This window comes from Palaemon carinicauda, chromosome 37 (genome assembly GCF_036898095.1).
Source record: "Palaemon carinicauda isolate YSFRI2023 chromosome 37, ASM3689809v2, whole genome shotgun sequence".
In the NCBI taxonomy this organism is placed as follows: Eukaryota; Metazoa; Arthropoda; class Malacostraca; order Decapoda; family Palaemonidae; genus Palaemon; species Palaemon carinicauda.
In genome coordinates this window covers 23,281,159-23,300,281 of record NC_090761.1, presented here as the reverse complement: position 1 = coordinate 23,300,281, position 19,123 = coordinate 23,281,159, and the positions used below count along the sequence as shown (strand labels likewise).

The window sequence follows — 19,123 nt, the reverse complement described above, 5'->3', positions numbered from 1 at the left end:
TTCACCTTTAGGTCTCCAGAATTCTACTCCTGGCGCGAATATCCTTAAATTTTCTCTTAAGATATCGCATAAATCAGGGGACGTATGCTTGATACGACACATAGCGATCTTCACCCCGAATAGCGTTTTCGCCTCGAGGGGGATAAGTGGCAAATTTGGAAGGGGAGCCGTTATCAAGGTTACCCTATTTCCCATACTACTATTGAGAATCAAGATGGCGGTTATTCCTTGTAGCATTGAGCATGGTGCTACAGATATAGTAGTTTCGGAAGGGATCCTGCCAAGACCTTTTCTATAGAAAAGGAGGGCGGGGTCCATCAGATTTTTCGCTTTTATACCATAGTTTCCTGTCTACAGTATGCTCTATACTACAGATATACTGGCTACTGTATATACATATACTGTAGTTTCCGCTGGCACGTAGCTGGCTAAGTCAGATGTGACAGAGAATCAATGGCTGTCGGTCCACAAGTCTAGCCCGCATCTTGCCGGCAAGGTTAGTGGCCGGCAGCCGCCATTTAGGTTAGTACCTGGCGGCATAGTAAATAGTGAGAGAGAAAGCAAGGAGTGTAGGGTGATGTAAGAGCACTGTCTCACTTCCTTCCTCTGGAATAAGGGTTCTAATGGAAGGGGAGAATATAAGATAACCAAGCTTCCACCCATCCACCTACGTCGCCGGTCCCTGCCGGCATAGGATGTGAATGGCAGCCCAAGGAAGGACTGAAGAACACTCTAAAGTAAATGGGTCTTCTGCCAGCAGCTAGACCTGCCGCCATAGCTATCCCGGAGCCCATGTCCAATAGGGAAGCTACACGACTAAGCCATACAAGCAGAAGCCCAAGCCAGCCTTACAACCTACCGGCAATCGGCGCAATTGTAGAACAATGGCCACAGGGATGTGATGGCTAGACAGAATGGGGAGGGGAAAGGTGTATAAGGTGTGAGAGGAACCGGCAGCATGTCGGCCCTACCACACCTTGAGGAAGCTCTGTTTCAGTATCGGCGCCATCCTAGGCGGCTGGGAAAATCAATCCCCAGCCTAGGGTCTGCCAATGTAGTAAGGGGCCAGCATCATCTAGCCGACACTCTTAACATGGAGAAACAGAGTTCCCATGCCGGCGCCATCCTAGGCAGCAGAATAAACTCTATTCTTCAGCCTAGGGTCTGCAAGCACAGGAGTAGTCGACTAAACCACAGGGAGAAGGGGGATCACATGACCCCTTCAAGTGCAGTCTAGGGAGGCAAAGCCTTCTATGCCAACAAACAAGGCCTAACAGGGGAGTACATTCACCCTGTTAACCAGTTGCCGGCATACGACAAGTACTCTGAGGTTCTGACCCAAACTCAAAGCTCACCATCAGTAGCTAGGTGCAGGGGCAGAAAAAAACCCTAGCCTAGTCTTGCCTGAATGACAATTCGAGACAAGATCAGCCAGGATTGTAGCCATAGGCTACACTCAGAGGGAAGAAGGGATTACCCTACATATGAGGGTAACCGGGGAGATTGTATGAAAGTATATTAAAGCCCCTAGGCTACTAGCCTAGCAACAGTGAGAACGACTACTTAACTCATCGAAGCTCTCTCATGTACTATCTTAGAAGAGGAAATTTTATATGCAATCCATATATCTTATATGTATAAATTGCCTATTATCTTCATTTAATTTTAATAACACCAGGAACACTTATTATATCATGCAAGAGAGTAAACTATAGCACCTAGGCTAAGAAGCCTGGCATCAACAAGATGGGCTACTTAATTCGCCGAAACTAAAATGAATACTATCGGCATAATAAAATTAATTCCTAGCAATGAAGACTAAATAGCTAATTATATTTATTTAAGCTATTATACCGGGAAAGTCGTTCTGGCTAACTAAATAACTCATGGGTTACGAACGACAGCGGCGAAGGCGCCTCCGGACTAGGCAATAGCTCTGCCAAAAATCAGATTAATTCAATTCAGTTTTTTACTTTACGGCCAGGGCTAAATTTATACAGCATAAGAATCAAATATGACAAATTTGTAGATAATTTAAATTTTTCCTAACTATACAAACCTTACCTATTTAGTAGGGGTATTACTTTCGGCATAGCTGAAATGACGAGCCATTAGAATTTTAACTAGGGTTTACTACCCACACCGCTAGTTAGCGGGGGTAGGTGAGGGTAGCTTGCTACCCCCCCCCCCTCACACACACCTGTGCTTGAGCTCACTTTGCTTGGAGGTAGGACTTCAAGGGGGATAGGGCTGGCGGGCAAGTTTGATTAAATAGCTAAGGTTTGTATAGTTAGGAAAAATACAAATTATCTACGAATTTGTCCTTTGTTCCGTAACTGACATACAAACCACGCTATTTAATAGAGGTCACTCACCAATTAGGAAGGGTGGACGTCCCAGCCAGTACTGGCTTTTGGCTTTGCCCGGGGGCTCGTTATTTGAGTGTCAGCACTCAAAAATAAGGAGCCCCTGCACCTCGCTAGAACCTTGCTACGCAAGGACTGTGGCCTACGCAAACTGTGTGTGAAGGTATAATAAAGTGTGACCCGTCCTAGGAAGTTGACCTGTACTCCTTTAGATGGAAACTTTACGCTAGGACTCTCCCAATACCACCTCGTCAAGGTATAGGGACGTGACAGTATTAGCTTAATACTAGGAACACAAGGAAACATGGTTTACCTGCAGTGGTTTGAGGTCAGCTGTGTAGAGAACCGAGGACGCTGCTTTCCCCAAGAGAGGGGAAGATGAAGAAAAGAATAAGGGCTAGACAAACCTTTTCATTCATGCAGACTAAAACCGGGTAACAATGCCCTCAACTTTCTGCTACTTGTCCAATAAGGAGCTTGAGGTTTTAAACCACCTGTTCTGCAGCCACCACAGGGCCGATAGAGAACATTTCGAGCCTCCTGTGGGTTACGTCTTGCAGGTAGTGGGTTGTGAAGGTCGTCTGACGCTTCCACATCCCAGCTTGGAGAACCTGCGTCACTGAGAAATTCTTTTTGAAGGCCAGAGACGTAGCTACGCCCCTGACATCATGTGCTCTAGGGCGACGTGACGGAGGAGTGTCCGGATTCAGGGACAGATGGATCACCCTACGAATCCAAGCCGAGATGTTGTTCTTGGTGACTCTCCTCTTAGTCCTCCCTGTGCTAACAAACAACGCTTGTACCTGAGGACGGACTGCAGCCGTTCTTTTGAGATATAGCCTCAAACTCCTTACTGGGCACAGTAGGAGATGGTCTGGGTCATCTGTTACAGAAGGGATACTTGAAATCTGGAAGGAGTCGAACCGAGGGTCCGCTACCCCCGGATTCTGAGTCTTAGCAATAAACTCAGGGATGAATTTGAATGCTAACTCCCCTATCCCTTTGAATGGGCGATGTCACACGAGAGACCATGAAGTTCACTAACTCGCTTGGCCGAAGCCAACGCTAGCAGGAACACCGTCTTCCAAGTTAGGTGGCTATCTGAAGCCTGGCGTAATGGTTCATAAGTAGGTCTCTTAAGAGACCTGAGAACTCGAACCACGTTCCATGGAGGAGGTCTCACTTTCGACTGAGGGCAGGTAAGTTCGTAACTTCGTATGAGTAGGGAAAGTTCCAGTGAAGAAGAAATGTCCATTCCTTTGAGCCTGAAGGCTAGACTTAGGGCTGAGCGATAGCCTTTCACTGCCGAGACTGAAAGGCGCATTTCTTCCTGCAAATACACGAGGAACTCTGCTATTGTTGGAATAGTGGCATCGAGTGGAGAGATACCCCTTCCACGACACCAACCACAGAAGACTTTCCACTTTGCCTGGTAGACAGATGCGGATGACTTTCGCAGATGTCCAGACATCCTGATCGCAACTTGTTGCGAAAATCCTCTCTCCGCGAGGAGATGCTGGATAGTCTCCAGGCGTGAAGTCGTAGCGAAGCTACGGCTTTGTGGAAGATGTTGGCATGTGGTTGTCAGAATAGATCGTGTCACGGAGGGAGTTCTCTCGGAACTTGCCCCCTTGCTGATCCCATGGCAAGGGAGCTCAATGACACTGGGTTCATCGTCAGGGGAGGTAGAGATGTTGTGAATGGGATGTGGTATCCCTGATTGATTACGGAAAACGTCCAGGAATCGGCCCCGAGTTGCTGCCACCTGTCTGCACAACTTTGTAGGCATCCCCCCACTGGTGGACATGCAGGGGGACTGCCAATCCTAGCATTTGTGGCCTCGGCTGCTCCCTCTAGGATTCCCCCCCCTTATCTGCTTATCTCGGTGCTAGTGACCTTCTGATGGAACCTCTCAGCCACCGCATCCCGACGTTTCAGGATGGTGTTCGCCCACAAGTTCGAGACTTGGTGGACCAGAAACTCGATCGTGCGAGTGCCTGAGAGGAGGAACGTTTCTATAGCTTTCCTGGTACGTTCTTTGGAAAAATCCTAAGAACGTATCAGGATACCTAAGGTCCCTAACCAGATGTCGAGCCACGAAGTGGCTTGAATAGCACACTTCACAACCTTCCCCTGATTAAGGATCTCAGTCGCCGAGAATGAGACCTGCCGGTTGGAGTGTCTCTCAAGAGGGACTCCCCTGGTAAGCTCTTCCAAAGAATGGTGAAGAGGAAGAGCTAAACAAGGCTCCTCTAGGATCTCGAAGTACCTCCTCTGCTGCACGCGAGGAGGTGGGAGAAGCTTATTGCCGGCACTGGATCGGTTGGAGGAGGCTAACTCAGAGAGCTGGACCGCGATCTTGTCCCTGGTACTCTTAACTCCCTGAGACCAGGGCAGAGCCGCACTGGCCTTATAAGGTTTTCGAGTTCCAAATACTCGGTCCAAGACCGTGTCTTTGCCCTCTCGAGGGGGAATCTCTGGGTCGACAAACCCACTGAGAGTCCTCATACGAGTCAGAACCTGCCAAAATGCATGTTCCGACTCCTGTAGCTCTCCTCCGGATGTTGGACTCGCAGCGAAGTCTCCTGTCCCCAAAGGCTCTTCTTGGGGAGAATCGCAGATGTTCTCCGAGTGACTAGCTGGCTCCGTCCTAAGTCTCGTCGAGGATTTTAGTACTGTCTTAGAGTTCTTCGACTCCCTCCTGGGAGGGATGTAGGACTCCAACAACACGGAGGCAAGTTCTTCTCCGCCCCAACCCGGGAAGACTTTTCAGCACGAGGTGGGATTTCCCTCATTGGTGCGATGAGGGAACGTCTCACCTCACGTGACTCCCCTGAGGACGGGAAATCCTCATCCGACAGGGAGGGAGAAAAAGTCTGGGGGGTGGGAGGGAACCTGCCCCGAGGGCTTATGAGGAGACAGTTTAGTTCTTGGAGAAGTCACCGCGTCCGAAACTCCTCTTTATCTCTTCAGAGGAGTAGACGCAGCCAAGGATTTGTGGCCCAATTCAAAGAGAACAGGCTTGAAAGCTTGTATAACCACTCTGACTAGTGCCCCAAACCATGGCTGCTGGGACAGGGACAGGGATCGACCGATCTCTGGGAGGAGTTTCCATAGGGGGGTTCACCTGGAAAGAAAAAGAAGAAGAAATGTTCCTGGACCTTTCTGGAAGCTTCCCTTCCACCGGCGACAGCGCTGTTCTGCGCTTGCGGGGAGGGGAATGTGGCGATGGCGACCTTGCCGTGCGTTGTTCTGAAGCCTCGCGCGCGGGAGGGTATTGGCACTCGCGCGCGGGAGGGTATTGGCACTCGCGCGCGGGAGGGTATTGGCACTCGCGCGCGGGAGGGTATTGGCACTCGCGCGGGGGAGTGCATTGGCGCTCGTGCGATGGGGAATACCCGGGGTCGCGCGCGGGGGACTGCTGATGTGCGTGCGTGCGCGCGCGGGCGAGCGATGGAGCGTAGAAGCGTGCGCAGGAAACACAGGAGAGTGCGCAGGATGCTGATTGTGTGCTCGCGTGCGAGCGGGTGAATGTTCGCGCGCGCGTTTGGCGCACAGGCGCGCAGGATCAGGATGTTGGTCCCGTGGGCGTGAGGGCGAGAGATCGCGCACCCCAGAGGATGTCGTAGGGCGCGCGCGCACAGGAGAGATATCCCTTGCGTGCGGGCACGCAGTCGAAACCTGTGCGCGTGGGCGCGCATCTTGTGTGCGCGCGTCAGGAAGGCGGTGCGTAACTGCTGGAGGAGAAGGGCGTGGGCGTGCAGGGCGCGCGCGGGTATCCTCGTAGGCGCGAGCAGGTGATCGAGCGCAATTACGCGCTGGCGAAGGATGGCGCACAGGAGATAGCAGGCGGCGCGTTGTCGAGCGCTGCAGTGTAGGTGAAGTCCTAGACTTCCCTACAGCCCCCAGATCCGAAGATCGAGGGCGCGCAGGAGAGATGGCAGTACGTGGGCGCACAGGAGAGATGGCAGTACGTGGGCGCTGGCGCGCGGGAGATCGTTGGCGCGTTGGCGAGCGCTGCCACGTTGGCGAGCGCTGGCACGTTGGCGAGCGCTGGCGCGTTGGCGAGCACTGATGCGTAGGAGAGCGCTGGCGCGCAGTAGGTTAATGGCATACAGTGGGGAGCAGGTGAGCGCTGACGCGCTATCTCAGGTACAGCCTTACGTACAGGAGATCGTTGGCGTGCATGATCAACATGGCGCGTAAGGGACGTGTGCGCGCGATGGTGCGTACGCCCTTGTTACCCCTAAGGGACCGTTGCCCGACTATGATAGACAGGGTTCGTTGGCGCGTAAAGCGCATCAGCAGCCAGGAACAGCGACGGCAGGTCAGCAGGTCTGACGGGTGGAAGGTCGACGTGCCCTTTAAAAAGATGACCTTCCACCGAAGGGGATTGCGAACGATCCGCAGAGAGGTCCAGAACCGTAGCAGGAACAGTCGGTGATCGTTGACGAGGCTCCTCTGCGGCGGACTGCAACGACGATGATGAATCGAAGAGGCGCCTCCTCACCGCTTTATAAGGTGAAGGAAGGCCTCTCCGGCGAAGAGGAAGGCGAGCCTTGCGACGTATATGCCCTCTGGGGGCCATTGGATCAGCAAGCTGACCTTCAGCAGTCCTTCAAAGAGGAGTCTCTTTGAGTGAATTCCCCCGAGGGAGAGAATCACCGGCAGGAGAGACTGTTGGACTTAGTTTCTCCCTCGTTGGTTGAGCAAGAACGGGAGAAACTAAGCCTTCAGCTACTGCGGGATGAGAAGAGGCAGAGGTATTAGGAGATACCACATTGGATACCTCTGACACCACAACGTCGACAATAGACAGAGGATCAACCTCTGCCAAAGTCGGCGATTGCTTGACAGCGGCACCCAATCAGATGATGTCAAGAAGCGCTTCCTTGGAGGGCGAACCCTCGAGCCCCAAGGAAGACCAAAGCTGAAACAAATTTGTTAAAGTTAAATCCTCCCCAAGGGGTAGAGGTGGAGCTGCCACGCTAGGGGAGGCAACGGCATCTCTCGAACCCCGAGTTCGGGAAACAGAACCATGGTCTATGCTACCACTCGACGGTCTCTTGAAAGAGACCGATCGAGAGGGAGCTTCGGAGGAGATTTGAGTAACGGAAGAAGAGTCCTTGGGATTTTCTCCTTTCAAAGAAAACTTCGAAGGAGAAATATCCCGCCTGGACTTCTTCTTACGTCACCGAGAAAACCTCTCCCACTGGGAGGTAGACCACTCCCTACACTCACCACACTTATTACCACTATCACACCGTTGGCCTCTACAGTAAGGGCAAAGGGTGTGAGGGTCTGTCTCGACCGCCGACATGAATGTTCCACAGGGGCAGTCGGGTAATCCAGGACAGGTGCGCATAATCGCAGAGGCCAACTTCACACTCAAACCTGTAGAAGAAAAAGCAAAAAGACATTAATGGCTGCCAAGAGAGAGGCGAGGATGAGAGCGGACACGTCCGACTACCATCCAAGCCGAGAGCAAAGTGAGCTCAAGCACAGGTGTGTGTGAGGGGGGAGGGTAGCAAGCTACCCTCCTCTACCCCCGCTAACTAGCGATGGGGTAGTAAACCCTCGTTAAAATTCTAATGGCTCGTCATTTCAGCTACGCCGAAAGTAATACCCCTATTAAATAGCGTGGTTTGTATGTCAGTTATGGAACAAACTCAACTTTCCAGAGGCAGAAGAGGCTGGAGATTGCATAATAAATCCTGATAACGAGAGAGCACTGGGAAAACCACCGAGCTAGATTGCTACAGAAAAATGAATGAAGATGGCGGAGATTATAGCGCCATCTGGATAGGCGATTATAGCGCCATCTGGGTACTCTAACAGTAACGGAGGAAGGGAACTTTTTAACGGCTCCTCTTTTATTTTGCCACTTTTCCCCTCGAAGCGTAAACGCTATGCGGGGTGCAGATTGCTATGTGGCGTGTCAAGAATACATCCCCTGATATTATGCGATATCCTAAAAGGAAAACTTTAAGATATTCGCGCCAGGAGTTAGAATTCTGGAGACCTTAAGTTAAATTCTCTGGGAATGTCACTGTAGTCAATTATACCCTAGGAAGCTACTTAAAGGAACCTTCCATCAGGATGACATGGCCTGAGCCCAAAATTAATATATATATATATATATATATATATATATATATATATATATATATATATATATATATATATATATATATATATATATATATATAACGGATTTTGAGCGAAGCGAAAAATCTATTTTTGGGTAAGATGGCCATGTCGTCCTGATGGAAGTTCCTTAAAGGCAGCTTCCTAGGGTATATTACAACTACGGCGATATTCCCAGAGAATTTACCTTAAGGTACCCAGAATTCTAACTCCTGGAGCGAGTATCCCTAAAAAAGACCTTAGGGATATCGTAAATATCAGTGGACGTATTCTTGACACGCCTCATAGCAATCTGTACCCCGAATAGAGATAACACTTCGTAGGGGTCAAATGGCAAGAAAACGAAAACGAGAAAGAAAAGGGGAGAGCCGTTCGTAAGGCCCTCTCTTCTCCCGTTTCGTAAGCGTGCCCTGCGCCGATTCTGGCGCCATCTGCATTCCTTGTAGCGAAACACGAGGTGCTACAGATACTGTATGTAGGGAGGGGTCCTACGGCCCTTTCATTGAAAGGGAAGGGCGGGTCCATCAGGACGACATGGCCATCTTACCCAAAAATAGATTTTTCGCTTCGCTCAAAATCCGTTTTTTGGGCTCAAGCCATGTCGTCCTGATGGAAGTATACCAGAGCATTACTGTATCTGTGGATTCTCAAAATGTGCCGTACTCCTCAGAAATATTTCCCCCAGTCGACGCGACCTAGAGACCTAAGATGTTACCGTCATACATCTTTTCAACTAATCATAAACCATGATAGAGCTTCCTGCCCCCAACAGGGAAGAGTCTTACTAGACTCTGGGAAAGTCTCGAAGAGTACATATATCTAAGTATGAACCCCAGGCAAGCGAGTATAGTGGTCTCACCCCATACTGGGTAAAGCGAAGTTCGAAAAGAATCACTGTGTCAATATGAAATATCGACCAGTCCTCCGCTCAAAACACGTATTGGACAAAGGTTCATATCCGCTTAGGAGGAAACTCGTAAATCCGCCACTATCCCTTTATGGGATGGAGTCCTCCGGCTAAGGGGAAGCATAAACCAATGCAATATTAGCTTGCATAAGGGAACATTCTATTAGAATTATCCCCGGGTAAATATACATAGAATGAATGCTCACAGGTGAAGGAGACGCAAGGTTCTCAAGAACCAGTTTATTGACAGACAATAAACAAACAGGTTAACCACACTCATATATATATATATATATATATATATATATATATATATATCTATATATAAGAGGAGGATAACTAAAACTTTAAGCATAAGTATGATAGTAAACAGCAACTTGTTTGTCTGAAAGAAAAAACATTGGAGCCACTTTTAAGATACCAAAGTATCAAAGTCAAAAGTCTGTTTTACTAATCAGTCACATTAGCGTTAGAAACGCTCGGCACGCATGTTCGCACTTATGCTGGGTTCACCTTTGAAAGTGGAACAGTCAACGTGGGTCACCCAGTACCCTCACATAGTTTGTAGTACAACATGTGACTACATACTCACCCTGGAATTAATTGTCCCAATTAAGTTACTGTTCCTCGCAGAGTTAAACAGCAGGGTTAACGACGCAACCCACTGCCACCACAGAACCTCTTAGTTGCTGCACTTGCTTCGCATAGTGACGAAAGAACACTCTGGAAGACTTCCAGCCAGTGTACGAACGAAGATGTCCAAAATCCCTACAACTAAAGAAGTTTAAGGATGAAGCAACTTTCCTCGGATCGTGACCTGTGGGTGAACAGTCAGGATCCGCTCTGCGAATAAGATATGTGATTTTCGCCCTGAGTTATTTCAGTAATAAATTTTGAGCCTGACGTTTCTCCCCTGGCCAGATGGCCATCCTTGAAGTCTGAAGTTCTACGAAGATAGACCTTTAGGCATTCTACTGGACATAGAGATGCATCTTCTTTCAGAGGGCAGATTCTTCAGGGACCCCACCTGATGGTGGGTAACTCGTTCTTGGTGAGAAACGTAGGATCCGGAAATAGGTTCAGTTCACCCATCCAGGGACTGAACACGACCTTCCTCTCTCGAGAGGGGTATGATCTCACTAACCCTGGCCCCGGACGCGAGTGCAAAAAGGAGGATAACTTATGGGTCAAATCCTTTAACGCACACTCCTTATTGTTCAACAGTGAAGCAACATGAAGAACTTTTCTAAAGACCATGAATTGGGCTTTGGTGGTGCTAAAGGTCTGAGCCTAGCGCAGGCTTTCGGAACTTTTATAAAAGATCTCGTTAGCGAGGTCGACCTGGAAGGCATATAGAATGGGTCTTGTCAAAGCAGGCCTACATGATAAAATCGTGTTAGTTACCGATCCATAACCATGGAGATGGATGAAGAAAGACAAGCAGAAGTCCGTCGTGATCTCCTGCGGAATCTTCGTCTGACAAGGGCTACCCATTCTCTCCAAGATGACTCATATTGCCTTATAAAAGGTTTGCACTTATAATCCTCTAGGAAGTCCGTGCTGGCTTTCGAAATCCCGAAACACTTTCTCACCTGTTAAGGAAAGAAATCATGAGCTGCTGGGTCCGGGTTTTCTGTGATGAAGCGCAGACAATTGACTTCTGGACTCACTGAGTCAGAACTGGATCTGGTAGCGGACGAAACTCCAATCGTAGTTCCAATGCCAGAGGGAACCCCACACTGTTCGGTCATTTGTGGGCCACTACTGCCGCTACTCCCTTAAATGATCTCAGTTTGTTGAGGACCCTCAACAGAAGGTTGTAAGGAGGGAACAGATAAATCCTGAACCATCTGTTCCAGTCGAGGGACATCGCGTCCACTGCTTCCGCCAAGGGGTCCTCGTACGGGGACACATACAGGGGCAACTTCTTGTTGTCTTTCGTCGCAAAGAGGTCTAGCCGCAGTTCTGGGACTTGACTCAGAATGAAGGAGAATGGTCCTGCGTCTAGGGACCATTCCGACTCTATCGGTGTGAACCTGGATAGAGCGTCCGCTGTCACATTGCGGACTCCTTAAAGGTGAACTGCTGACAGGTACCATTTCTTCTTCCCCCAAATCGGAAGATGGCCAACATCACCTGGTTGAGAGGTGGCGACCTTGATCCTTGTCGATTCAAGCATCTCACAACTCCCCCGCTGTCCAGCACCAACCTAATGTGGATCGAGCGATGCGGGGAGACTTTCTTTAAGGAAAGAAGGACTGTCATAGTCTCTCGAAAATGACTGTGAGAGGTCTTGAATAGACTGGACCAAGACCCTTGGGCCTTTTTCTGATGAGAGTGAACTCCCCATCCCTCCTTCGGGGCGTCTGGGTGACTCGTCACCAACGGGGGAGGTGGATGAAGAAGAACCGACTTCCTAAGGAGTCTGGCTTGGGACCAAGGCCTGAGAAGAGTATTTCGACGAAGCGGAACTGGTCTTCTCAGATCTCTTCGCGCATCTGATGCATAACTACTCCAATCTCCGGTTGCATCCTTTAGCTGTGCTCTTAGCACCGGGTCTGTCACCGAATTAAACTGGAGAGACCCCAGTACACTCCAGTTCGCATCTGATATCCATACGGAATCTAGAAGTCTCTTGACAGAACCAGCTATTTCCTTTCTTTTCTCCGCCATGACGGAGAAAACGGTGTGACATTAGGTCCCAGTGGATTCACACCCACCGGAACTTAGAGATGGAGGAAGTTGAGACTTTTCCTGTTGATCTTGAAGCCTAGATAATCTAGGAAATGGATCACATACAGGGAAGCTTGCAAGCTTTCTGTCCTGGGTGCTGCCCACACCAGCCAAAAATCCAGGTAGGCTACTACCTGAATTCCCTTTAGGCGTAATTGACTGAGAACTACGTTCGCAAGCATCGTGAAAATCCTTGGGGCTATTTTAAGCCCGAGAGGCATGGCTTTGAAGACGTATAGTCTTCGTTGTAGCCTTAACCTTAGGTAGGAGGGGAATCGACAATAGATTGGAACGTGCCGATAGGCGTCTGACAAAACTATGGAGGCGGTAAATGCCCTCTTGGGCAGTAAGGTCCTTATGTGTTGTATTGTTAGCATCTTGAACCTGTAGTTCGCTATGAACCTGTTAAGTGGCGACAAGTCCAGAATGACTCCGAGTTTTTCGAGTCTTTCTTGGGAACACAAAACAGCCTCCCTTGGAATTAGATGGACTTTACCCTTCGGATCACTTTTCCTCTAACAGTTCATGAATGAACTCCTCCAGAACGGGGGTGGAGTATCGGAAAAACGCCGAGGGTATGGGGATGGAGTGCTGTACCAGCTCCAGCCCAGTCCCTTCTTGAGTAGGCTGTGGACCCAGGGATCGAAGGTCCACCGATCCCAAAAGCGTTGGAGACTCCCTTCTACCAATATCATCTCGCTCGGACTATTGTCCTGAGGTCTTGCCTCTCTGACCTCGACCACCCATGAAACCCCTTCTCCTTGAAGGGCGCCTAGACGAAATTCTGGCTGCTCCTCCAGGCTTGTTCGACAGGCAGTTGACTGACCTTCGAACGATGGGTTGAATGCCGGAGACTGTGTCGACACGAATTGGGGAACCCACTGAAGTGTGGTCGGGGTTTTTGCCACCATCTGGGGCACTGAGGGCATCAGCAAATGCCGTTGCTGCTGATGTCTACTTGACTTAGCTGGCCGAGAAAGTATCCTAATCCTTTTAGTCTTCCTCCAAGGTTGGGGACCCCATCCGGGGAAGAATTTCTCTTGGTAGACAGGCCCCACTCCCGGAGAAGATTTCTATCGTCCGTGGCGGCCCTATCAACCTTTTTGACCGACTCACTAGGGAAAAGGTCTTTGTCCCAACTGTTGGAGGAGATTAGTTTCCTTGGCTCGTGCCTCATCGTAGCCCGGGCGAACACGAATTCCCTACAGGTTCTCTTCGCCCTGACGGAGCTGTAGAGATCCTTCGTCACAGTGGCCAGATGAGTCTTGATCACAACCATGAACGTTTCATGGACCTTGGGATCACTTGTCATCGTCTCAACGTGGACTGAAGAGACAAAGAGGCAGCCAGTCTTTCTTTTGTCTAGAGTTCTCTCCGCAAAAGAAAACCAGACAGCTTAGAGAGGATCTCGCCGAACCGGCATCCGGCAAAATCCGCCTCCCACATCTGGACTGAGAAGGTAAGATGGACGTCCTTCCAGTCCTTGTTTTGCTTACTAAATCTTCCTTTCTAAAGGCCAGCAACAAAGGTTTACACTCCACCAGGGAGGGGAAAGGCTTGCCAGCCTCGACTGTTTTCAAAACCGCCGCAAACCCTTTCAGCGAAAAAGGGGGAAGGCTGTGGCAGGAGAGGACACAAAGGAAGGGAGCCTCTTACTCAAATACAGCTACCTTTGAGTTCATGAAGCCCCTCTCTTTCATCGAAGAAGAAAGCAAGGCCTGAGCCTAGCATGGTCTATCACTACGACCTCCTTCGGCTCTGTCTCTTCCTTTGAAGCTGGTACCTCCTTCCACCGGACCTAGCAGTCCGGATGTGCCCCTGCAGATACAATGCAGCTGCCTTCCCATTCTTCTCCCTCTGCCTTTGTTGGATCAAGCCAACAATGGAGGGAGGGCCTGCTCTACTGCGAGAGCAGATGATGTTGAGGGAGCAGGTTCAAGGACCTGAACCGGAGCAGCCGACCTCTCTCGGCCTCTTCCGCTACCTTGTCCGGAATTCGAACTTCATCCTGGCCTTCTGCCAGGAGGTCTTCCTCCAGACGTTCGGACACGTCTGGCATCCTGTCGTCCAACTGGATGCTAAGCAAGGCGACCGTGACTTCAGCATCCACGGGATCTGAATTAAGGGGACCTCCTCTTGAGGTTGGGGAATCACTGTAACAGTTGATGCCCTAGGAAAAGAAAGCCCTCATCCTCTCATTTGGAAGATAAGGTCCAGAGGTAATCTTCTGAAAGCCCCTCACCCAGGTACGAAGCTTCTCCCTAGCTATATCCCTTGAATCCACCGTTGTAGGGGAGACGAAAACGGATTTTGAGCGAAGCGAAAAGAAAAAAACCTCAATAGATAGGTTAATGCCTATGAAACATACCTGGGGAACCCAATACCGGAGAACATCCGTGGAGACAGCGCATGCCACACGTCTCCTTCAGAACCATGTCCGCAGAAGCCCTACTGCGGACGTTGCAGAAATACATCCGCACTACGGATGGTCCTCCTGTAAAGAGAAGAAATTTCCATGAGTATCAAGTGAACTACATATCACTGGATATGCACAGTAGCATAACAAAACGGAAAGACACATCCTTGTATTTCCCGCACACCCAATTGTTGTAGCCTTCCAAATCATAAAATCGTATAGTTAATCTATGCCAGATTAACCAATGGAAAATTTCCAAAGGAAGAAGGTGTAGCCCCCCCTAAGGAATGATTTTAAAATACCGGATAGTAGACAAGAAAGAACCCACTTTCTTATCTGTAAGGCCAACAACAACGGGTCGTGCAAGACCACAAAGAATAAGGAAAAGACACATACTTGTGAATCCCCCACAATCACCTGTGGAAGCCCACCAGCCATTAAAATCAAATGGTTAGTCTTTGCTAGAATAACCAAAGATCATATTTCCCGAGGGAAATTAGGTGTAGCTCACACCTAAGGTAAGATTTTACCATTCTGGCTAAAGATGAAAAGAGTTCTCTTTTCATCCCTGTAAGGCAACACCAAGTGACTGCACAAGGCAACACAAGTAAGTTAGAAAAGACAGTGTTGTAACCTACTATATCATGTTCTCCCCTGGTAGAAGACACTAAACAGGGAAGAACTGATACAGTAAATGAGGGTGGTGTGCCGGCCGGCTCTTGCCGGTCAGCTCCCCCACCCCCTTTTCCAAAGGTAGGTCTCAAGTATGCAACTTAGGATCACCCAGACGGGGGAGAACTCCAGTTCCTATGCCTGAACCGGTCGGTAGTGGTTGCCGGTCCATAGCTACCCGGTTGGCACCCAGCTGCCGGCCAGCACTCTTAGTGGCCGGCCAACCGAGTGATGTAGCAGGCCGGCTCGGCAGCGGTGAGTAAACCCTGCCGGCTGGCATCCACTCCAGGTAGCGCCCGGCTGCCGGCCGCCACTCAAAGCGGCCGGCAGGTGAGCAAGGAGACCGGCCAGCAAAGGCATAAGACCACCGCCGACCGACAGCAAGAGAACTAGCGAACACCCCCCTACCGACGGCCGGCCACTAGGCCGGCAGACGGCAAGGACAACACAAGAGAAGACAACAGAATGGGTGCCGGGCTAAGAGGCTATGTACCTCCGCGCCCGACACCCGAAAGAGTGCCGAGAGGAAGGGGAGACACTAAGTCAAGCTTCCTAACCACTGCTTACTGAAACTACAGACGGCAGCGGTTGAGGGACCAAGGAAGGACCGGGCAGCACTCAAAGGATAGGGCCTCTGCCGGTCGGCACTCTCTGCCGGCCGACAGGGGACCACGTCAGCTCCCCATCCCAACCTATGCTAGGTACGGATGTGAGACGACTGACACAAAGGAAACGGAAAATAGAAGGGAAGGACAGAGGGTCCTGTCCAACCTTGCCTTGGTTAAGGATCATTCCAAACTAAGAAAGCTCATCTCAGCCAGAGAGATCCAGGGAGGGAGGCCAGCACTACTGGCTGCCTCCCTAAAACCAAAGCAAGGAAGGAATTGCTATTCCGGAAAGGGAACATATCCCGAACCCGGAACAGCAAAGAGGACAAGTCTGAGGGGTCACCGAGCGAAGGGATCATAATTACCGAAACCTTCCAAGGTGAATCAAGGAGGATAAACCTCCTATGCCCGTGTCAGGCAGCAAGGGAGACTCTGCCCCACGCTAGACCAACACGGACTCAGACTAATACACTGCTGTACTGTCCCCCTCTGAACCAATTCAGTTGGAGCAGGAAGGTACAGTACTACTCCAGCATAGTTATATTTGAAAATGAATTCAAACAAACCACTAGAGTTAAGCCTAAGGCTTAAACAGAGGGAAAGGGTTTGCCCCTTCCCCGAAGAGAAGGGAGCAAACGGGGAAAAGATAATATTATCAAGACCTAAGACAACCTAGCCTAGGCACTAAGAGAATCGATTACCTAAATCACCGAAACTCACTCCAATACTATCTTGGAAATTACTCGAAAAGGGCTGTATGTATAACGTTGCCTAACGCTTTAAGCAATATAAAATCACACTTGGAAGACTAAATATCATGCAGGAAGTACAAGGACCAATAACTAGGCTACGAAGACTAGTGTTGGTCAGCCTAGGCAAAACTTTCGCCAGGCGCACTACTAACGCATCATAACAGAATTCCTAATTAAGCTAAGCAGCTAATTATTAAAGCGCAGGGGGCTGGGAACGTCGCTCTTGGTAACAAATAAATCCTATTCTAGCGAGCGACAGCGTCCATGACGCCTCCAGCAGGCAACAGCTCTTGTATCAAAGATAACTCTTTTAAATACTTTAATTTTAAACAAGAGCCTACATTTATACATAAAAGAAATAGTACTCAACTTATCCGAAGCAGAAGAAGTTGGAGAAAGCATAATATGAGAGTAAATCCAAGATTTTGGTAGAAACACAGGAAAAAACACCGAGTTGTAAAGCTACGCAAAAAGGAATGCAGATGGCGCCAGAATCGGCGCAGGGCACGCTTACGAAACGGGAGAAGAGAGGGCCTTATGAACGGCTCTCCCCTTTTCTTTCTCGTTTTCGTTTTCTTGCCATTTGACCCCTACGAAGTGTTATCTCTATTCGGGGTACAGATTGCTATGAGGCGTGTCAAGAATACGTCCACTGATATTTACGATATCCCTAAGGTATTTTTTAGGGATACTCGCTCCAGGAGTTAGAATTCTGGGTACCTTAAGGTAAATTCTCTGGGAATATCGCCGTAGTTGTAATATACCCTAGGAAGCTGCCTTTTAGGAACTTCCATCAGGACGACATGGCTTGAGCCCAAAAATAGATTTTTCGCTTCGCTCAAAATCCGTTATATATATATATATATATATATATATATATATATATATATATATATATATATATATATATATATATATATATATATATATATATATATATATATATATATATATATATATACACAAGCTAGTACTTACCAAGGGCCTGGCATCCATGCAACTTTTCCCAGAATACTTTGTTGTCCTGCAAAAGAATGATTTACTTAATATTCTCCCTCATATGTAAAGAAGTTAAAACTAACATTAAAAAGGGATTTTGACGAAGGAAAAATCTATTTCTGGGGAGAGACCTGTGGCGCCCGGTGAAAAGGGGTCCTTCTAATATACCTTTTCTGATAAAACCTTCCAATTATACCAGAGAAAGATAAAAGCATGGAATGCAAAGGTTACTACCCTCGCGCGAGCACCTCGTGGGTGTCGTGTATAAAGCAAAGGCGCGTGAAAACCACTATTCACAGGCTGTCTTCCATTTAGCTAATTCCTTTGTCAAAGGGATGGGCCGATACAGAGGCACCACCTATGCTACCAGAGCCATGCCACCCACGCCCCGACGCGAGCGCCATCTGAACAACATCCTTCTGTATTGGACATGATGGCTTGGAAAGGAAAGGGTGGGATCGTGCAAAAGAGTAGGGAAGGGTTTCGCCGGGCGCCACAGGTCTCTACCCAGAAATAGATTTTTCCTTCGTCAAAATCCCTTTTCTGGGTCGACCTGTGGCGGCCGGTGAAAATGTACCAGAGAATGCCTTCCAAGCCCAATAATAACTAGTAATGAGGGGAGAGAAAAAACACCATGTAAGGAAAACCATATATTATATTAAGGTAAGTAAGCATAAATCATAAACTAGCCAGAGGACATAGTGAGCGTAAGGCTAAACAAACATGATAACAAGGAAGCCTCCGAGTATCAGAGCACAACAAGCAACAAAACTGACATGGCTAAGAATACCCCAACACTAAATTTAAGGTAAACACATTAAAAGTTACAATCATCTTAACCTAATATGTAATAAACTAGGCCTAACGAACCACCAAGGAAGTGGCGTCGTGGTGCGAGTGGCGGGTAGGAGGGAGAAGAAAAGAGATGGATGAAATGAAGAACAAGAGATCACTGGGGAGAGATACGGCTCCCAGCTGCAACCGCTGGGTATTTAAGGGCCTGTAAGTTCTTTAGATAGTGGCGTTTGAAGACCATAGGAGATTTCCAACCCGTGTACTTTTTAAGGTCATCAAAATCCATATTTTGGAAATAATTGATGGAGGTAGCTACTGACCGGATATCATGAGCATGGGGAAATGATCCCGGATTGGCTTGTTTAATGAAGTATAGGATCTGTTGCCTAATACCCTGAATGGAAATGGTACCTCCTTGTTCTCTAATAAACAAGGGGCCAGACGATCGGGTAGCAGTTCTAGCTAAAAAGGCCCTGAGAGTAGTGACTGGACATAGAGAAGTATCTTGGAGAAGAGGAATAATCTTTCAAGGGAACCACCTATTTTGGGGGTCTTCATTTTTAGCTAGGAAAGCCCTGTCTGGAGAAAGAAGTACTTCACCTGAAGGGAGGAAATCGATGTTTTCCGAGTTTCGTGAGAGAGCTGCTAGTTCTGAGATTCTAGCACCCGAGGCCAAAGCTGTTAGAAATAAAGTCTTCCTAAGAAGAGTGATATAGGAGCAGGATTCG

General features: G+C 48.8%; 1 protein-coding gene across 1 annotated transcript in view; it reads right to left on the bottom strand.

Annotated features, from left to right (window-relative positions):
* The window catches only part of LOC137629498 (zinc finger protein OZF-like), a 122,271-nt gene that overhangs the window by 29,247 nt on the left and 73,901 nt on the right, over positions 1 to 19,123 (bottom strand). Inside the window, exon 3 of the mRNA XM_068360851.1 lies at positions 17,580 to 17,625. Within this exon, the coding sequence (XP_068216952.1) occupies positions 17,580 to 17,597 (18 nt within the window). The 5' untranslated portion in view covers positions 17,598 to 17,625. The remainder of the gene's footprint in view (positions 1 to 17,579; positions 17,626 to 19,123) is intronic.